This window comes from Sorex araneus, chromosome 3 (assembly GCF_027595985.1).
Source record: "Sorex araneus isolate mSorAra2 chromosome 3, mSorAra2.pri, whole genome shotgun sequence".
NCBI classification, from domain to species: Eukaryota; Metazoa; Chordata; class Mammalia; order Eulipotyphla; family Soricidae; genus Sorex; species Sorex araneus.
In genome coordinates this window covers 40599860-40621781 of record NC_073304.1, presented here as the reverse complement: position 1 = coordinate 40621781, position 21922 = coordinate 40599860, and the positions used below count along the sequence as shown (strand labels likewise).

Here is a 21922-nt window from a genome sequence, read left to right as displayed (position 1 = left end):
CAGAAGTGATCCCTGAGCACAGAGCCAGGCTGTAAGCACTGCTGTGTCTAGTCCACTACCCCTCACAGATACACACACAAAAAGTTGGATGCTTTTAATTTCCATAATGGCTTTTGATACATGAGAAATTGAACAGAAGTGTATTATGGCATTAAGCTAGAATGTTTTCAGATAAGAGAGGGGAAGCTTCTGAGCAATGGATTTTATGATGTATTAGGAAAGTACCAAAACATGGGTATTTTAGCAATGTGACCCATAAGTGAGAGCCCTTAACTTTGGGCCCTCAGAACATTTGAAGGCAAATTTGTGCAACATTGTACACACCAAATAAAAAGAAAGAATTCTCTCTCTCCCTCCCTCTCCCTCCCTCTCCCCGCCCCCCTCTTCCCCGCTCCTGTCTCTCTCCCCCACACCTCCCCTTAACCCTGCCCAGGAGTCCTGACCTTGACATAAAATCTTGGGATATTTTAGTAGATTTCATAGTGGATTCAAATACTTAGGCCTCATTATATGTCCTATTGAGTTCCCACTTTAGTTTCAGCCTGTCTACTGGTCCTTTTCTGGATGCCTAAGGAAGATTTGGAAACCACGAAGTCATCAAAAGGAAGGGTTTAAAACAGCAGTTACTCCAAATGATGCTGTTCAAGTCTGAGCATGTGGGTTGCTGCTTTTTTTTTTCTTTTTTTATTAAGGCAGGTGGTTGAAAGACCCAACTTTACAAGATTCATAATTAACTGGCTTTCAGCAGAAGGTGCAGAAGGATGCTGCCAAAATGCTCTGGGACAAATATGTGGACAGTTCTCTAGAGCTCTGTGAAACAGGGTTGCAGAAAGCCTAGCAATTGGGTAATTGTCTCCTAGCAACCAACCACTGTTTAAGTAATCAGGAGTCATTCCAGTCAGGATAGAGCAGAATATTTCAGTTGTACTTAACACTAAGTAGACTGGTAAGTACAATCATTTGTGACATTTTCCATAACACTTTCTGGAGAGAAATTTCAACACACCTGCTCGCTTGATTCAAGTATATTTTCCCTCTTGGTTCAAGTATTTGAGATGAGCACTTTCAAACCATAAATGTATTTCCCCCAATGAAGGTAATTTGAGCCATTTTAATTGAATTTACTAAATGTTGGGAATAAAAGTCTCCCAAGATTCTCATATGCATATGTAGGACAGAAGGAAGCAGAGAGCCTGTCATTGACTATCCCCTAGTCTCAGAACTAATTGCAGCATCAAAGACCTGTGCATTTATTTTCCTTTTTGTCTTGGCAGTGCAAGTGTATTACCATTACATTTGAATTTCTCTCTTTTTAATTGCCAGTTACTACTGGGGCCATATTTTTATTATGGTATCCCCTCTCTTTCCTCCAGAGTTATAAAATCAAACCCTCTGGACCTTAGCTGCTTGTTTGGCCATGTAAAGTTCTCAGTGGAGGTGAAGGAATACCTGAATACCATTCAGGTATATCTATATGTATTCAGTAGGACCACTACACACAGTAAGATTCTGAAAAATATCTCAGGTCAAACTGGTGTAATTTAGATAAACACTAGTGATACAAAGTAGAGAGTTTATATAAATATATGTAGAATAGGCACACAGATATGCCCACACTGATTTGAGAAAAAAAAAATTTAATTGAATCACCGTGAGAATAGTTACAAAGCTTTCGGGTTTAAGTCTCAGTCATTAAATGATCAGACACCCATCCCTTCACCAGTGCACCTGTTCCACTACCAAGAACTCCACCTCCCACCCCCCACAATGCCTATGTGGCAGATGATGATTTTCACTTACTCTCTCTTTACTTTGATTACATTAAATTTTCAACAGAAAACCCACTATAATTATTTGAAAATTTCCCCCAACAATCAGACCTGCCGAAAAGGCATCATTAGATAATTTGTTTTCTATTGCTGGTAATGAAGAGCAACAGCAGCCACACGGTTTTGGAATTCTGATATTTTAGTAATTAAGTCCAGATGTATTTCTGCCAGCAGCCGCTGCATTCCAAGATTGGTTTGTGTGCCTCTGGGATCATGGCCATTCAGGAGCAGAGGTTCATGGGCGGCCCTCAGGGTCTCGTCTGGGCAGGGAGCAGGGCCGTTCCCACCCCCGCAGCCCTCATTGTGAGGTTTCCATGTGCCCTATCACTGCAAGCTCCTACCTCTCTGTCTAATTGGCTCTGAAAGGTGGCGGTCACCATGCTGCCAGAAAGGGGAAAACGCCGGGGGACAAAAACCCTTCCCCTCCTGGGGCAGCCCAGGGCGGCACCGGCTGTAGCTTAGTTCACAGTCCAGGAGCATTTCTGCCAGCAGCTGCTGTGTTCCAAGATTGGTTTGTATGCCTCTGGGATTATGGCCATTCAGGAGCAGAGGACTGATTTGAGAAATATTTAATCATTATAATCAGAGAAGATATTTACGCTGTCTCCCTCTTCTGAAATGCTTCAAAAGATAAAAATGTCAAAACTGTTGCTCAGTTCCATAAGTCAATTTATAGTATAAGAGAGATGAAGAAAACCAGTAGTCATAATGTATAGACAGATAATAATATTATGTGCCACTTACATCCTTTTTGTTAAGCATGATATTCACATTTCCCAATCTCATCAGTACTAAAAGTTAATTCAGGGAGCTCTTACATTTCTTAACCACTATACTGATCCTAGAGATAGGCACATCTATTTCACAGATGATAGAAATATGACCATGTGTATGTAGTGTTTGACAGATGGCATAGTCAAATCTACAAGTGGCAGAATTCTCACTATCACTTTGTTCTTATAAAATCTTCTTACTCATTGTGAATGTTAGATTTTGTTAAGGGTTTTTTTTTTTTAGCTCCAATTTTAAGATAAGATCATTTCTTTTTAGGGATTTGTTTGCTTTCCCAGTGTGGAAATCAAAGGTGTGCATAGATGGTTGCATGAAATGAAATGTAATAGAGGATGGTTACACATATTCATATTCCAGAAGTTCATTTAAAATTCAATTTCTTGAAACTCCGTTCTTTCTTTCTCATTGAAGCTGTATTACATGTGCTTTCCAGGCCAACCACAAAAGATACATTTTAACATACTACATTGCATTAACATAGTGTGTTGCCCAGTAGTACTATTTCAGATAGAGTAGTAATAGGACTAGCTCAGGTACAGTTAAACACTATTTTATTTTCATGTGAAATTTTCATCCATAAATGGTTTGGATTTATTCTCTCAATTCACGTAGGTGGACAAAGAGAAAATGAAATAAAGGTGTTTACCCAAAGTAAAGTATGATACGCCATAGTATCATATTCACAGCTATCTCTGCCCCGCCTCTATGATTTTTGTCTGAGGATACCCTTTCTTGAATTATTGTCAGTAAACAACAAAGGAGACTTGTTGTCTTATTCTAAGAGCTGCACTATCTGTCTTATTGTCAGCATGTAAAGTTCAAAGTCTGTGTTCTTATTAGGGATCAAAGAATAACTGCTACTCCAGACTGCAGAACCTGACCTTGCTTGCTAATATATAATACATGTCATCCTTGAGGTCTCATTTGGAACATCTTTGATTTGTCAATATCTTTTTATTTTTTTTAGAAAATAATTGAAAAAGCTATATTATTTTGGGAATTTATGTCAATAATCATGGTCCTTAGCCATGGCATATGGCATCTGAAGGCAGAAGAAGAATACTATAAATAGTGGCATACTTCCCCCACCCTTTCTCTCTCTTCCCTCCCACCTTTCCCTCCCTCTTTACCCTTCTTTTCATTCTTCTGTCCAGAGGATTGAACTGATGGCAGCCTGGCAATAGGCAAGTTCCCTATTCCTGGCCTATACTCTGGTCTAGACTTTTTTTAAGGCCTTTTATCAGAATTATAAATTTCAGATCTTAACCTGAAAATGATTAAGAGCCATTCATATAAGGGTTCTCAATGCCTTGGAAGTGTTGAGTCATTATTTCAGTATGGAACACTATCTATTAGAACCTGTCAGTGCTAGTTCCTGCAAATGCAAGTCCCAACATCTGATTTGTACTCCAAGTCCTAAGCTCTACCTCAAAAAATCATCTGGAACAATTAGATATCCTATTAGGTGTAGCCAAATATAGCCAAATGCAAATATTTCTCTAATGGTAGGCCCAAGCCAATTAGTGAATAATTTAAGGTTTTAGAACTAATCTTAACTTCTTTCACTAGGCCTGGAAGTACTATTTTTAACATACCCAATATAATAAGCTTTGTGATTTTACCTATATTGTAATAATAAGACTCTTATGGAAGGAGAATCTAAACTGGTTAACAATTTACAAAATTCTCCCTTGGCATTCCTCATCTTTCCCTCCGGAAAGATAAGATACTTAACTTAGCTATTAATTGTTAACACTTATTGCTGCTGCTAATTACAAATGGGAGATCTTGGCCAGCTGTTCAACTAAGCTGAAAGAAGAGCAAAAGCAGGGGAGAAAAGGGACTTATCATCCTCCTAAAGGACAAATAATGTCTGACAGCCTCCAATTATTGAACCTCTAAGTATGTTTCAAGTACTCTACAAACTGCTTCATGTGTCTTGTCAAATTTAATGTTCAGAGTAACCCAATTGTTGACCCTATTTTGCAAATAGTAAGACTGAGACTCATATTCAATGATAGCTGCTTGGTTTCGTTGTCCAGTATAGAAGTGGTTAGGAGCCTTAATTTTCCATCATTGGGAACTCAGGAGAATGAGTTGCCAGAGAACTTCATTAGATATTATCTTCTTCGAAGTTCAGGTAGTAAGCAGCAGTTCTAAACTCAGCTAGCAGTTTGTGTTGTTAAGACAAACCATAGGGTAAAATGACCTCATGAGTTCCCTTCACCGTAGTTTTCTTCTATCCTTGAAAGGACATACTGTACACAGCTTGACAGAGCAGGGACAAAGAAAAAGGTTTCTTGGGACTTTTTTTTTTTTTAATGAAATTTTGGAAAAGTGCTCCCTCCTCGGTTGGGTGGCGTAAGGCGAGGGAACATTTGGTTTCCCACTATAAGAATGATGTGAAGCAGCTCGTGTGTGTAAAATTGGCCTTGGCAGCTCTGTTGGGACCAAGACATAAGGAATTTGCTGAGCAAATGCTGGTTGTGCAAGTGGTTGGCCCAAAAGCCAATGTGCATTTTTGCACACCAAAGCTTTTATTCATTCCAGCACTGCAAAAGTATGCCAAGAAAGCTGTAACATGTCAGATGCTTCTTCCTATTTTCCTTCTTCAAGACTTTTCTGTGAACCATTTTTTTAAGAAAAGAAGCTGTTTGACCTTGTATTTACCAAGAGAGCCCTGAAGCAGTTGGAATAGAGCTGCCAGTGACTGCACATCAGATGAATCCATTATTGTCTCTTAATTGCTCGTCCTTTTTCTCATACCTGCCTGTAAGCACCACAGGGCTCCTGCGGGATCCTGAAAATTAAATATTCCTGACCCATGTTATTGAAATTGCCTTTTGTCTTTTCTTAGTCTCCCTTATAACAACAAGAAAATAGGAGATTATTTCCACCCCAAATAAGTGTATGGCGATAGGAGGAGTATCAAGATGATATAATTGATCACTATTTCTTGATTGAAGTAAAATCATCAAGTTGAATAAATGGAACCCAGTGGCCCCTTTCAGAGATATTTTCTTTCCCAACTTGACTTTTTTCTTGGATGTGTTAAGTTTTCTCTTTTCTGAATTTGAAATTTGAAATAATTGAAATTTGTGCGTAACATATACCATCTTCTCCAGAAACCCTGAGTGCTTTGTGCTGAGCTTTGCGCTATATCTCCAGCTGCTTTTGTACCAAGCTCGCACTGTCTCTCAAGCCAGCCTCTCTCACCTTCATCAACTCTCACTGCTGATCCCCCAAACATAATTCATCTCTTATCCCGGGGACATAAGTCATCATGTGTTTCTGATCTCCTTGACTGCTTTGACTTTCTCCCATTTGTTGATATAATTTCTGAACTGCATGTGTCTGATTTGCCTTTTCCACGCCTCTTGCCATGGCTGTAGGATTTCTTTGTGAACAGTAACTCCAAGCAGGTAAGTGAGTTACTACATAATCCATGCTCAGTATCATCCCTAAGCTTGAAACTTCTGGGTTATCTTTTTTTTTTTTCTCCAAATAAAGTAAACCCAATTCCATACTGAATTTCAACTCATCACTGAATGTGTAGAGCTATACCTGAAATCACAGCATGACAAAACAGTTGAAGTTTGATTTCATGGTGCTTCTTGCTATAAATTCTATATTGCCATTGTTTTCTAAACTGTTCGTTTCAGAGCTCTTTGGTTTCCTTATATCTTCACGATGCTATAATTCATTTTAAAAATTGATCCTAACTTCTGTTCAAATCAAGCTTGCTATTTATCAGATTAATCTCCCATGTTTTCACCTTGATAAGTTTATTCAAACTGTATTTTATTATATATAATTACTTTAGTCCTCCTCCACTATAAATTATGACTGGCTGTCATTACATACAACTTTCCTGCATAACAGCAGAGTATGCAAGTGTTTTATAGTTAATTCACGTAATTGAACTGATGCCATGAACTACCTCCTCCCTGCTGTCTATCTGACTCCAGGGTAATAAAAGGTACCGTCTGGGCCTGGGGCCTTTCTATTACACATGAAGACATTTGGGAGATTTTATTGCATAGCTCTTACAATGCTCAGGGTGCAAATGGTTCTGGGATGAATGGGCCCTGCAAATGTCTGGATCAGCAATGGCATGTCTTCGCTGAGTTTGATTCATAGTGACATTTCTTCTGTCTGCAATACATAGGGATCTGAGGGACAAAAGGAGGCCACAATTCGCTGATAATTTATGCACACTTAGCATCTTCAACTTAGAAGCCCGTTGTTCTTCCAAATAATGCTTTTTCAAACGTGGGTGGTCAGCTTTTCTTACATTTCCCATTTGTCAACTAGATTTGAGTCTTTGTTTCAATCCCTCTGCCTCCCCACACCCACCCTCACCCCCACCATCTTAGCGTTGCCTGTGTGTATGTGTGTGTATGTGTGGGTGTGTTGTGTATGTCTGTGTCTGTGTGAATACTCAAATAGAAAGATAAAGGGAAAGTGTGTGTGTGAAGCCAGAATGTCCCTGTTTGACTCGATGGATTTTTTTCATTTACTTTATAGAAAGAAGCTGATGCCATTGATGACACACTGAGTTCCAAACTTAAAGTCAAAGAGCTTTCTGTGATTGATGGTCGGAGAGCCCAGAATTGCAACATCCTTCTATCAAGGTATTATTGATGTTGAATAAATATATCTGACAGAGTTGACTTTTCATGTGGTTCCAAGCCTTGTTTGAACTTGATCTCTTAATGGTACTCTGCTGAGGTTCAATCCTAAGATTCTCTGCCATTTCAGGTGAGGAGAATTCATGGTGTTTGCTTTCTCCAGGGCAATGTATCAGACCTGGATGCCTACTTTCTTAATAACCACAGCCTCCTAAGTTTGAAAAGCAGAACAACCCAAACAATGTTGGTTTTGTCCGCCCCAGGGAGCCTATAAAATGTACTTTTACTTCTTCTTGGTTTCAGAGTCAGGACCAATGATATTGGCTCTTTGTTTTATTCTGCTTTTGACAGTCGCCTTTTTATCCGTTAGGGTTTTATGATTTCATGAACTTTCTGAATGTTGTTTGTTGTTGTTGTTGTTGTCGTCGTCGTCGTCGTTTTTTTTTTTTAATGACTACAAGGGTATGTGAATGTCAAAGTTCAGTGAAATGCTAGCTTATCCAGTTTGACTCTGCAGAAATTTGTCTCATAGCTAGTGAACCATCACAGAATTGGAGCTTGAAAAAAAATAAAGGAAATTTGGGAGCTTAGAATCTAATGGTGGCTATAGGTGATGTCAAATCATCTTGGGCATTTCAAGTAGCTTTTCTTATCTAGTTTCTTCTTTTCTCTAAAATAAACTTTGACTTTAGGCAAAAACAATTAGGATAAATGAAGAGGTAAAAAATCCAAAACTTGGGGATTTTAAAAATAAATTGTTTGTACTTTTGAATGAGTATGTCTATGTATTGATGCTGGTATAAGGTGACTTTTCTTCCAAGGAGCAGAAAAAGGGAAGATGCAGTCCTTATGTTTTTTAAACGTTCTTAAGAGCAAGTTTCTTTGAACATAAAGAGTTGCTGCTAAGGCTTTGGAAATGTGATTATTTTCAGATATATTTTACTTTAGGGAGCAAAGATTATTTTTGGTAAAAAGTAAATTGAAGAGGATATATTTAATTTGACTGGCAAAGTATTATAAACTACCCATTGCCTTTTATTCTGCCCCAGTCTGGAAGTTTAGTCAGTGCCCAAGTTCCTTTATTCCACATTTGCTCCCCAAATACATGTTCAAGATGACAGCTCTGGAATCTGAAAATAGACTGATGTTTCTCTTATACTTTTAACTTATACATAATTTATTAACATTTACTTTCTGCCAATAACATTTTTAATAGCAAAACCGAGTGGCAATTGGGGAAAGTCTTTGTATTTTAATCTTAGAATTTTGCCGCTATTTTGTGCCCGTGTAACCTAGAACAGTGTTTCTCAGTTTCTCAACCCTTTTTTAACCTTGGCCCTTTTCCATTCTAGATTCCTACCATTTTTCCCATTAGTCTTGTGCTGTGGCCCCCACCCCACCCCATCCCACCCGCAGTTATGAAACTTTTACCTATGGCCCCTTGGAATATCCTGAGGACCCACAGGCAAATACTATGTCTCCTTGTTGAGAAATGCTGAATCAGAAGAACACTTTAAAAATAACTTTCCAGGGACTGGGAGATAGTACAGTGGTTAGCCCGCACCTGACCAGTGTTCAATTTCCAGTTCCACGTGGTCTGCCAAGTATTGAGCACCACCAGGTGTGGCCTTGGAGGTCTTCAGCAATGCTGGATTGGCCCAGATATCCCCAGTACTGCAGGGCTGGAGCAGGGTTGCATCCTGGGACCCTTATTCTAAGCCCACAGCCCTGTTGGCAGAGAATCCCCACACCCTTTGGGCCACATGAGCCCCCTCTCCTACATCTCCCATGGGGAGGAGAGGGGAGGATTGACAAAGGGAGATATTGCTCCAAATTTCTATAGTTTTTAACTGTTCACAGAAGTGAAAATGATTGCCCAACTCTTCAGACTGATTACTCACAGTATGAGGTGCCAACCAAAATGATTACACTGATTATAGAAAAAGTTGCCACTCTTTTTGGCAAATTTCCCATGCCAGTATTGAAGGAATTATTTTGTATTTGTGGTATGTAACTCCATGGTTGTGGCAGAACTCAAGGTAGCTTAGAACTTGAATGTATCCAGATCTCCCTAAAAGATAATTTAAAGAACTTGCCTCATATCTGTTATCTATGAAAATTAATTTAATAAGTGTATTTAATTGAGCATAATTTAATAGTATTTGGGGGATAGCAATGCATATTGAGGTCAGTTGGCCTTAGGGTAATCCCTTCTGATTCAGAGGCCAAGAAGTGGCGGGAGGTGCAGGGTGTCCTAGCTCCCCTCACGTGAATGACTGAATCATTGGTCTAGCTCTTAGAAAAGATAGTGCCTAAAGGGTGTATAGTTTGGGTCAGAAGCTCCAAGTCTTGACTTCCACAGATTGAAGAGACTAGAATGAATGGGATAGACTGCAGTAGGCTAGACAATGCCAACCCATCCTTCTTCTCAGAGAAATTTTTTTGTTTTTTTTGTTTTAACTGTCTGAGTATTGGCAACAGGTGGCAAATAAAATTCATTCTGCTTTATTACCTGAAACAGACCTCTCTCACTCCTCCTCCATTCCCCTTCCCCCCTCCCACCCAAAGATAGAAACCTAGAAGCTGGTTTATATTGCAAAATGAAGCCCCCTAAAATATACTTTATGAAGTGCTCTGCCATCCTTACCCCCCCTCTCCCACCCCCACGCTCACTTAACATGGCAGCTGGAGTTTAGTAAACCACAAAAGCTACTTTAAAGTTGGGGGATTTGGCTCAAATCCACTGAAGCTGAGCTAAGGCTGATCGCGCCTTCCCTCCGAGCTGACTTTAATTACGCCTGGATGTTCCAATTCTCTTGGCAGTTTTTTTTTTTTTTTTGAAATACTTGAGTGGAGCAAGGTAGACTTAAATGCTTGTTTTAAATGGCCAGTTTGTTTCCTGCTTGTAAAGAAAGTCGAAGGCGATGTCTCCAGAGTTACCACCTGCCAGCACAGCAGAGCACTGCCAAGCTTTAAAAGCAATTAAAAGTTTAGAATTGGTAGGGGCCTTAAATTACAGAGATTAGCCACTCATTCTGCGGATGACAGATGATACTAAGAACTCAGCAACCTAAAGAACCATCCCTGAGGGCGGCCTCCGGGCTCCTCTTTCCCCCAGGGTCTGGTTTCTTTGTCTGCTCCCAGAGGCCACGTGCTAGGCGGCATGTTGACAGGTAGACTTTCTTAAGTACTAGCCATTAAAGTCTCCGGTCTCTTTGTGAGCCACATTAGGAGAAACCAAAATTGTTATGAATTAAAGCTCATGTTTAGTCCAGACCGCCTCTGGGGGCTGAGGAGCATAAATATATACAATTTCAAAAGCTAAAACTTCTGCACTCCATATGGGGATCTTATGAGATGCAAATCTGATACTTCAGGTATTGTTCTCACTCAGAATTTCAACTCCTTTTCTTTTAAATACAAAACAGGACTCAGCAGAACTACACCATCAATTGAATTGTCTCTTCAGCTCGGTGTGAAAAAGCAAACATTTTTGTCCTTATGAGCAGAGCTTTCTGCAGGATGACTTGTAGATGTCCAATGGCCACTCCGTTTTTCTTTAGTATCAGCTTCACTTCTCAGCTGCTCCTCTTCCTTGGTCTCTAGTGTCCCACTTGATGTTCACACCTAGCTGATTTAAGAGCCTTTAGTGTTCTATAATCCAGGGTTCCCAGGGCCTGGATCAAGGAGCATGTCCCAGGAGCATTTGCCTCTGACCTACAGTTCTGTGCCAACTTGGCTAAATTGTTCCATTTCAGTTTGGGGGTTTTCCATCACTATTTTTTTACAGCAGAGTAATTGTCCCCGGAATGACGAAAACAATCCGGAGAAGGTTGCCCCAAGTCCAAGGCTGCAGATCATAGCCTATAGTTGTAATACTATTGCAGTTCTGAGTAATAGGATGGTTTTTATTTCTCAATATAGATCACTTGGCAGGTTAGTTAGATGATATGTTTGGAATTAAACCATGAAAAAGGTAACAGTAGTAATATAGTAGGGTCTTCCAATTTGTTCCTTCCCTTTCCTATTAATAGATTTTGGTAATATTATTTAGCAGGAAGGATGGTTTTAACAAGATTATATCTTAATTTTCTAGAAACCGACAAACCAGGGGATCTACAATGGGATAGATCTTCTTTAGCTCCACCCCTAATTCATTCCTTCTTCCATGGTCTTTGTGTCCACACACTCCAAACCCCCCACTTATGTGTGAAAGCACCAGGTAACCCCATGTGCTTCACTTCACAGATCCTTGCCACCTTTCAAGTAATGCCCATGTCTTCTCATTCTTTAATTCTTTGGTTCCTGTTGGGTGTTGTATACAGAGAGGAAATGGGGAGTAATACTATGGAAGTGTTTTGGGAAGTGTTCATAAAAACCCTACAAGGCATTCTTTAATGATCAATAGTTGCTCATGAATATTAAGTTATATCAGAGCTGCATTTTTTTCTGGTATAAGAAAGTCTGCCTTGTAGAATATACATATAATTTATTGAGTCCTTTTGTGGATCATACACTATGCTGAGAACTATACAGTGCCTTTTGCACTTACACACGCACAATTCCTTTTTTAATACAGATGTTATTATTCCTATTTTATAGATAAGGAAACGGGGGCTTAAGGAAAAAGAGGGGCTTGAATGACACACCCAGTTGTTCTGGAAGCTACTCCTAGCTTTGTGTTTTATGGGGTCATTTCCAGCAATGCTCAGGGGATCATTCTATACCTAGCACCTTAACCCCTGTATCTCTCTGGCCCCAGAAAGGTTTTCCAAGGTCACACTGACCAGGAAATATCCATCAGGACTAGGACCCACTCTATCAGATACCATAACCAATCCCTTCAATATACTGTCTTATTCTACATCTGCCTTTCTCTTCAGTTCTAAATGCAGTCATTCTTGAAAAACAAGTTAAATAATGTCAGTTTGCTCCATTGGCAGTAACTTACAAGAAAATAAGATTTTTTTAAATAAATCTGGGTCTAATGCTTTTACAAATATACAACAAAGTGACTATTGTTGCAGCTAATAATCCGATTAAGATTTCTTGCCCTAATTAAAGATTTGGTTATGTTTAAGAAAAACACATTTTTATAAATAATATGTTTCAGTTTTATGACTCGTGCCATTCAACACATTATTCTGACACCATTGACATGAGTACTTAAATTAGTAAATCATATGAATTTATAGCAGACAAAATAGAAAGCAGATTTGTGTTTTTAATTTAAAATTTCCCTGTTAGATACTAGCTAAATAGGCTATGTTTGTAAAAAGAATTTGGGGTTAGCAATTAAGAGCCTTGGGTTTGTGTTTGGATATTACCACTCTCTAAAGACTTAACCTTGTGTAAATCACTTACAGGCAAATCACCATCTGAACCTCAATTTCCCTCTCCATTAAAAAAGGAAAAATACCATCACAGCTATTTTGAAATTGAAATGAAATAGCATGTGTGAAAACTTTTGAACTGTAAAGTGTTTATACATTTTATTTTGTACATTAACTGTTGGTCAATTTTTAACAATAATAACAGTTCCAACCTTCTTGAACTTCATTTTTAATTTGACAACAAACCTTAAGTACTTGTGATAGATCAAGTTAAGAAATCAGTTTTGTTCTTTCACCTGCAGTTCTCAGTAAATATGAAAGCACATAAGCTATGTATGGGGTGTTCTCCCTGTTTCTCCTCTTCCAATCCCTCATGCAAGGAAGCTCAGCCATAGAACACAACAGCTTTGTTCTCTGTGTCAGCAGAGCATTACAAAGCCCCCAAAGAATGTGAAAACAGTTCAAAATACTATTTTTAGGAGCAATATTTTCAGGAAGTAAGCTTTCACTAATGGGCTTTGAGAAAAACAGTTTTTGAAAATAAGCAGCTGTTGTAGCAAAATGAATTACCTTGTATTAAATTTTACTAAGCAAGACAAAAATTGTTAACAAAACCTCCTTTCCCCAGGTTGAAACTATCCAATGATGAAATCAAACGAGCGATTCTGACAATGGACGAACAGGAAGATCTGCCCAAAGACATGCTGGAACAGGTGAGCTGCCAACAGGTGATGATCTGTCTCAGATCATCAGTGACAGCTGTCAGTTGGGAGTGGGGTGTTAAGAAACCCCGTTTGTTGCCAGAGACGCTTTCCTCATCTGTGAACTGTGGAGCCTGTCCCAGGCCTCTGTGCGGCCCTCTTCTAAGACTTCATGACTTAGTTCTCTCATTTCTCATAATAGATGGGTGAAGAGGAAGATCACAAGTATCACATGCTTGGGACTCATAGCATCAACTTGTGCCAAATTCTACTACAATTAAGTTAGTTTGCCTCAGAGGGTCATATAAGTCTACTAGCTTGAGTGAAAGAAAAATTCTGTTTCACACAAATATTTCACTAGAGCTGTGAGATTGCACTACATCACCTCATTCATGAACATATTCTCAGTACTATTTGTGTCATAGCCATGGCTCATCATTGCCACAAAACCCACCCTTAAACAAACCCCAAGCACTGTCATCTATATCACCTTACTTGTATATGTCAGAGGATAGAATGTACATTTTTTGGAGCTAAGCTTTTTCTCTAAATTGTGTGGCACTCTTCTTGTGACATAAATTGACAGTAAATTTAAATGGTAGAAAATATGGGATAGAAAACATGGCTTCTGTGAGTCAACACACATCCTTGTGATGTTTGGAAATCATGTATATTCTACAGGGCCAGTCAGCAGTTAAATGTGATAATCTAGCCTTTCTTTGTACCTAATTTTTCTGCACTTTGTGATGTGTGTGTGTGTATGTGTGTATGTGTGTGTGTTGCTGGGAATCAAACCCAGGTTCTCAAACATGCAAGGCAAGTACTCTACTGCTGAACTTTCAAATCACCCTGTGCTTCTGAATGTGCTGAAGCTATCTCATTCTACTTGGGGTGGAATCACAGTCTGACTAGTTTTGTTTCAGACTAGTTTAACTGCTTATGGTTGACTCTGGAAGAAAGGAATCCTGATTCCTTAGCCTGAGGTCTCATCATTAGGTCTGCAAAGAGCAGAAATGCTCACTATGATCCCGCATGGTAAGATCACCCCAGCAGGATGGATTGCCTGTTGGATTAACTTTCAAGGATTTTACCCAGGTCCTAACAGGCCTGAGATGATCAGGGAGAATGCTCAGTGCAATGTCAGTAGATCTGAAGGGATCTGCTACTCCAAGGTGAAAAATCCTGATACTTAGTAGTAAGAGAACTTCTTATGTTACCCTTGACCTAAATATTCCAACAGTTAATGGTCTTGTGTCCAGGTCTATTGGGATGCCCAATTATAAATGCTTTCAAGTAATTCCTAAATCTAAAATCCATTTTTCCAATCATTTTATATCTACTCCACATGCTTTCCTCTCATAGTATACCAGTGTAAAGTTCTACATTTAGAGGTGGAACCCAGCTGTCCTCTGCCCTCTCTGACCACCCAGGTGGCCCTGCATTCTAGTTGCCTGCGTCACAAGTTGCTTGCCCAGAGTAAGGACATTGCATAGAGCTGCTCTAGGCCTCAGGCCTACAGCCCCTATCTACAAGGTCATATGTTTAAAATTCCACGAGATCTGTTTACTGTGAAATTGCATCCAGCAAAATTCCTCCTTGAGAGAAAGGATTTCAAAATCTTGCCAAAAGGGTTTGGAGTGCAAATAGGATGTACTTCAAATAAATACAAGTAAGAAAATCAGTCTACTGAAGCAAAATCTGGCCAACTAGGATTCTTTTGACCTAATCTCTCCTGATTAATTCTGGGTGTTCCGCCTTGCTGTCTCTTTTCATAGCTATTTTACCACTTTTCCTCTTCACCCTTCTCCCACAGAACTCCTCCAGAATGCTAGAAGCCAGCATTTCCATATTCCTATTTCTGTTTTATACTGAGTCACATTCATTCCCTTCCTTTTCTCTTTGCCTCCATCTTCTTCATACCTTACTGCCTTGCCTCCCGATACCGAGAAAGAATAAGAAAGATTTCTGGTTCATTGTTATGGTTTAAACATGGCAACATTTATGTCTAGAAGCTATCAGGCCACAGAGACCTGTGAATCCCTGGTATCCGTTTCCATCTCCTCATCTTGTTGGGAAATAGGAGTGTCCCTAGCCTCTGCTTTGGCCCATCCTTTCCTTCTGTTCAGGGTGCCAGCTGATTTGGAAGACTTACCCCCACATCTTCCACCTCACTCAAGTCCCATTCTCTCTCTGTCTCTGTCTCTGTCTCTCTCTCCCCCCTCCCCCCTTCCTCCCTCCCTCCATCCAACCCTTCCACCCCCTACTTTTCTCATCCCTAAGTGGCCACTGTCTTCTTTTAACACCACCCAGATTCTTGAAAGTTTGTCTACACGCCCTACTTTAACTCACTGTGGTTTTCTCACTTTCCTTAAAGCTGTTCTCACTAAAGATGGTCATTGCTGCCTTATTGCCAAGGCAGGGGCACTTCACAATCCTGTTCTTTGATTTTGTTTTATGGTCACATTAATGAAACACCTTTCTTTGGCCCTGTAATAACTCAGATTTTCTCCATTTCTTCCTCTGAAGTTTCCACCACTTTTCCTCATTTCTTAAATGCCCTCCTGCTATTATTTATTTGGGCCAAGGGTGAGGATGTGGAGCAGATTTGGACCACACCCTACCATGCCCAGGACTTATTCCTGGCTTTGTGCTCAGGGATCATTCTTGGTAGTGCTTGGGAGACCAGATGCTGTACCAGGGATCGATCAAGGTTTGGCTGCATGCTTGGCTATCAACTTAACCCCTGGACAGTCTCTCTGGCCCTGACTTTTGCTCTTGCTGGTTGCCCTCTTTACCAGAATTTCAAACACTAGACTAAACTTTCTCCACTCTTACAGTCTTCCAGTCCTTCTCTTCCCAAATTCCTTATTAAATTCTGTGTACATTGTTGCCTTAGCCAGAAACCCCAGCCTCATCCTTTTGACTCTCAACTACGATAATCCAACCAGCAATACTGCAACAAGATAGGCCAGTTCTGTTAAACGCCGTTACTCACCGCTGATTCCATTTATGACTCTTTCTCCTGGTCCACTGCTCTCCTCCCTCAGTGCTATCACAGTTCCATAAACAAATGTGCTGCCCATTCCAGATCCTAGTACACTCTTTCTAGGTTATACTTCCAACTTTACACCATCTGCCTCTTTCCCTCTAACTTCAAATCTTTCTCTCTGCAGTGTGATCCACACTGACCACCTTTTCGGAGGTTCTTCAATTACCTGCAGCAGGCAGTTGAAAACCTGCTATATGGAGCACCCATTGGTAGCATAAAGCCATGGGTCCAGAGGGACTGTGTCACTAAAATATGTCCAAGGGTTTTTGATCTAGAGAATGACAAAGTGCATAGACCTGTATAATGGTAACTGTTTATGCCTTTAAAGAAAACAAAATATTTAGAAAGGTACTTTCCAGCTTTATTTATTTTCCACATTCCATGCTGATTTTCTCCTCCAAAATAAAATATGGATTCAAAACTTCAATTCCCATTATATTCCTCTTATCTATCCAACTCTACCTAAACCTAAAAATGAGATGCAATTATATAAGCCAGAAAAATAAGCAAATTGAATGAAAAATTCAGGTAAACTAAGCAGTCTAACATGATGTAATAGAGAAAAAAAATAACATAGAGCTCAGAGTCAAGAGACCTCATTCTATTTCTGACAATAAACTTGCTTTGTAGCCCTGAGTGAGTTGCTTAATCTCTCTGGACTTCACTGTGTCATCCTCCAAAAGAGTAGATTGAATCCCTAAGGTTCCTCTAATGGTCTATACAAAGTAGGTCACAGTAAAGAACTCCTACAATCTGATTTGAGAAGCAGTATGGAAGAGAAAGGTACCAGGAATGAAAGCTTAAAAGAATTTAACTACTTCCCAGTGAAAATAAATTAAATAAATTAAAAAGATTTAATGTATTTTGTGTCTCATTACCTACCTGTAACCAGAGTTAGTAAATTAAGCATGTTAAAGTTTCATCTTGAGACAGATTAACTGAAACTTTGAACAATTGCCACAGTGGTTTATTATAAACCTCACTTTTTAATATCGCATATCCTTTTCAGCTCCTAAAATTTGTTCCTGAAAAAAGTGATATTGACCTATTGGAGGAACATAAACATGAACTGGATCGGATGGCGAAGGCTGATAGGTTCCTTTTTGAGATGAGCCGGTGAGTTTTCAAATGCTGGAGAAGCTCTATTGAGTCAGAAGGAGAGCAGACCAACACAGAATGATCTCTCTCGTTTATACGCGATAACAAAAACATAGCAGAGGAATAACAGATTCCCAAAGGCAACAAAAACTGGGAACTAGCCTTCAGTAGGATACAGACCACAAGGGAGGGAAGAGGGATAGGATGGGGAGTGGTCACTCTGGAGGAGAGTGTTGAGCTGGAATGTGTCAGGCATAAAACTGTATCAGTAACAGTATTGTAAATCACAGTGCCCGAGGGGGGAAAGTGCCTATTATAGAGACAGAGTGGGAGAGGGTGGAAGGGAATGGAAAACTGGGGGAACTGCTGGAGGGAAGTGGACACTGGTGATAGGATTGGTGCTAGAACATCATTTGACTGCAACTCAGTCATAAATAACTTTGTAAATCACAATGCCTTTTAAAAAATTAAAACTTACATTAAAAATAAATAAGTAAATGCTGAAAAGCATAAGAGGCCCCTAAGGAAGTTCAACTTTCAATTCATTTTGAATTGTTTCAGCCAATTATGCTGGCTGAACTTGAAGCTTATTTAAATTCCAAGATCTTCTCGAATCTTAGTGGTGTGGAATGTGGCTATTTTGTTTGTGCTCTTGCTCATGAATGAGCCAGGGTCAGAGTTTCCTCACAATTATCTCTCTCAGGGCCTCTTTGGCTTATGAGTTCTGACCTAATCAAGTAATAACTTTTTCTGGTTCCAGTCAGTGTCATTCTCCTCACCACTTTGATTTATTGGCATTGCACCTCTTTCCTCTTAGTAGTTCTGTATGTCAAGAATGTTATAAACGGGATTGAGTGGGGGGAGGGGATGGGACAGGAGGGGCATGGACAGATTCAACCATATCAACCTGAAGCCCACATGCATAGCTGATCGGCCAGGGTCTAGATGTCAGATCATGACACATGCAGACATCAGTAATTGACAGTGGCACCTTTCCCACCAAGCTGGACACACTTTTGCAATGCTACTCTTAAGAGCCCTGGGGCAGGCTCTGCTTCATAATTAAGTTTGGCATGTGAGCTGAGTCTCTTCTCCCCCTATGCCTGGTGAACTGATTCTGCATTAGAAAAGGACCAGTGGTCCTGAAACTTGTCAACCCCAGGACAGAGCTCTTCGGCCAGTGATAAAGACTTACAGTGACAGGTCCAGGTACATATGCACCTCACATTGCATATCTGATGTGTTCGGGCTTATGTTTCTTGCTATTTATTTCCTTCAATGTGGTAATGTAGGACATGGAATGCTTTTGAAATATTATCAAGTATGCTCAGCAATTCACAAATAGACAAATAGATGAATGCCTGCAGTAGTTGCCACTTAATAATTGTCTAGATCTTTGCATATGGCCGTCCACTTAATCCGATTGGGAAAGACTGCTGATATCTACTGACAGGAAAGACTGGATTTGGAAAAAAATAGGATTTCTCTTCAAGATCACTGAATCATAGAATCTAGACTGCAAATTCAGCCTGTCTAATTGTATGGTATAACTCAGGAGAGAAGGCTGGTCTCCTGTGCTACTGCAGCTTCCACCAGATTAGGCGGTGATTTCTGAGGGTTAGGAGGAGAATACTCTTCATTAACCCCACTGATCCTGGTATGGACTAGAGGTCAGTGTGGTCAGTGTGCATCCCTCTGCTCTGTGATCGCTAACTGCTATCTTGGAATACAAAGCTTATTATCTGAGGGAAGCTGATACAGAGTAAACTGAAGAAATAAAGTTTGGAAATGTGAAGGTAGGAGAATGTGGGGAACAAATGCCAGAAACAAGTTTTATTTCATAGTTTTGCCAAATGTGAACTTTGTGGAAAGTTAAGAAGCATGGGAAGAGGGTAAGAAATATCCCTTTGGAGGACCACAAAGATAGTATAGTGGGTAGCCTTGCATGCTGCCCACTTGCAATTAGTCCCCAGTACTATATATCATCCCTCAGGCCCTACCAGAAGTGACTCCTGATTACAAAGCCAGCAATAAGTCCTGAGCACGGCCAGAGGTGCCCCCCCCCCAAAAAAAAAAGAAAAGAAATGGCCATTTGGGAGTCTTACATGATCATTCCCATTTTTCTGTGTTTACAAGAGGCACTACACCCTGATGAAGGGAAGGGCTACAGTCAATAGTGGTTGAGTCACACTTTCTTTTAGCAGTTGTGTAATCTTTTTGAAGGTAAGTACCATGCAGCGATTGTCCAGATACCCAATGTAGGTCAGAGGGAAATGGATTCCCCAGATACAGTGAGCCTCATCCTCTGTGCTTCTCTCCAGGAGAATAATTAGTGCAAGTGAATGAGTGAGTAAGTGAGGGATAGAGAGGAAGTGAGTTGACTGCTTGTGTTTAGAGTAGAAACGTGCTCCAAGGTAACTCTGCATCCATAGCCACTGAGTGAACATAGATGTATGAAGCAAATGTTCATTAGTCCTTGGTTGTTTTTTTATAGGATTAATCATTATCAGCAAAGACTGCAATCATTGTACTTCAAAAAGAAGTTTGCAGAGCGTGTGGCAGAAGTGAAACCTAAAGTAGAAGGTAAACCAGGCTGAAATGGTGTTTATCTGAATGCTCATCTATAAGTGAAATCCAAGTGTATGTAGTAAATTAGATTCCTTCGGTGATTTAGGCAGGGGAGCGGGGTGTTGGTACAAGGGCCATACCTGGAGCTGCTCAGTTTATTCCTGGCTTTGCACTCAGGAATTATTCCTGGCATTGCCGTGGGGGGGGCGGGGGAGGACCATATGGGATGCTGGGGATTGAACCCAGGTTGACTGTGTGCAAGGTAAATGCCCTACCCTCTGTACTATCACTCCAGCCCCTGGTAATTTTTTTTTTTTGGCTTTTTTTTGGGGTCACACCCAGCGATACTCAGGGCTGACTCCTGGCCCTGCACTTAGGAATCACTCCTAGCGGTGCTCGGGGGACCATATGGGATGCTGGGAATCAACCCAGGTCGGCCGGGTGCAAGGCAAACGACCTACCCATTGTGCTAATGACCCATTAGAATGACAAAAAAGTTTGAGGTTAAAAAATTACCAGGAGAGTGGAACAATAGTACAGCAGGTAGGGCGTTTGTCTTGCACGTGGCCAACCCGGGTTCAATTCCTCCGTCCCTCTGGAAGAGCCTGGCAAGCTACCGAGAGTATCGCGCCCGCACGGCAAGCTACCCGTGGCATATTTAATATGCCAAAACCAGTAACAACAAGTCTCACAATGGAAACGTTACTGGTGCCTGCTCGAGGAAATCGATGAATAATGGGATGACAGTGCTACAGTGAAATGGGTAATTACTGAGAGTCTGCTTGACTGGCCAGCCTGGCTTCATTTGATTCCAGGGTTCACAACACACTTTTTGGTCTTCTCTGTAAGATGGGGTTTTTTTGACAATAGGATTTTTTTGGATGTTGTTGGTAAGGAATTTATAGGACCACTATTTAGCAATTGCACTTGTAATTAATTTTCTTGCATTAGAATCTTACCAAATTTTTCTAAGAAATGGTTTAAGGTATCCTATAGCTTGATTTTAAAGCTGTTAAGTTGTTGGGGTTTTTTTGGGGGGCGGGGTCACACCCGGCTGTGCACAGGGGTTACTCCTGGCTTTGCACTCAGGAATTACTCCTGGCAGTGCTCAGGGGACCATATGGGATGCTGGGAATCAAACCTGGGTCGGCCGCGTGCTATCACTTCAGCCCCAGCTGTTAAGTTTTTTAATGTTTGAAATGTAGGCAAGGCAGCAGAAGAGAATGGCCACCAACGCAGGCTGGACTCAGGATCCTCCTCTCAAAGCCTGCTCTTTGATGATACGTGCAAGCAGTGACATGTAATGCATCTGACCCATTTTCCTATCAATGGAAATGATCAGTAATCCTGTTGATCTGATGCATCAGGCCAAAAAAGTATTTGCAAAAGAATTCGGAGAATTAATTGGCTGTTCTTTGTATTTCTACCTGCGGAACATTTATGAGTCAGTCAAGAAAGGGACCAGCAATAGGATTGTGCAGCTGCCTCCCGAGTCTTTGGAGCAAGTTGTTTCAGGTGTATAGGTATAGAATAGGTATCACTGAAAAGGCTTGGTTGTAATAATTGTGTTTGTGTGTATTTTGTTGTGAAGCAATTCGTTCTGGCTCTGAAGAAGTGTTTAGGAGCAGTGCCCTGAAGCAGTTGCTAGAAGTGGTTTTGGCTTTTGGAAATTATATGAATAAAGGCCAGAGAGGCAATGCATATGGATTCAAGATAGCCAGCCTAAACAAGATTGCTGACACAAAGTCTAGTATTGACAAGTAAGTATGGGATTATCCAAAACTTGGAGGATCAAGGTGGCTCACTCAGACCTTAAATTGTGCTCCTGGACCTCTGTTGCAACTTCAGGTTTGTTCTATCCTTCTCATCATTCCCATTGTTTCTTCAACAGAGTCCTCTCTAGTGTTGAAACCACAGGTAT

General features: G+C 40.4%; 1 protein-coding gene across 3 annotated transcripts in view; it reads left to right on the top strand.

Moving 5' to 3' along the window:
- Nucleotides 1–21922, top strand: part of DAAM1 (dishevelled associated activator of morphogenesis 1) — a 184233-nt gene that overhangs the window by 147380 nt on the left and 14931 nt on the right. For 2 of the 3 annotated variants that reach the window (XM_055131678.1, XM_055131679.1), the window contains 6 exons: nt 6014–6043; nt 7149–7255; nt 13214–13298; nt 17345–17451; nt 19928–20016; nt 21593–21761. In XM_055131678.1, coding sequence (XP_054987653.1) covers nt 6014–6043; nt 7149–7255; nt 13214–13298; nt 17345–17451; nt 19928–20016; nt 21593–21761 — 587 coding nt within the window. The remainder of the gene's footprint in view (nt 1–6013; nt 6044–7148; nt 7256–13213; nt 13299–17344; nt 17452–19927; nt 20017–21592; nt 21762–21922) is intronic. The other variant, XM_004601784.3, reaches the window with a different exon arrangement.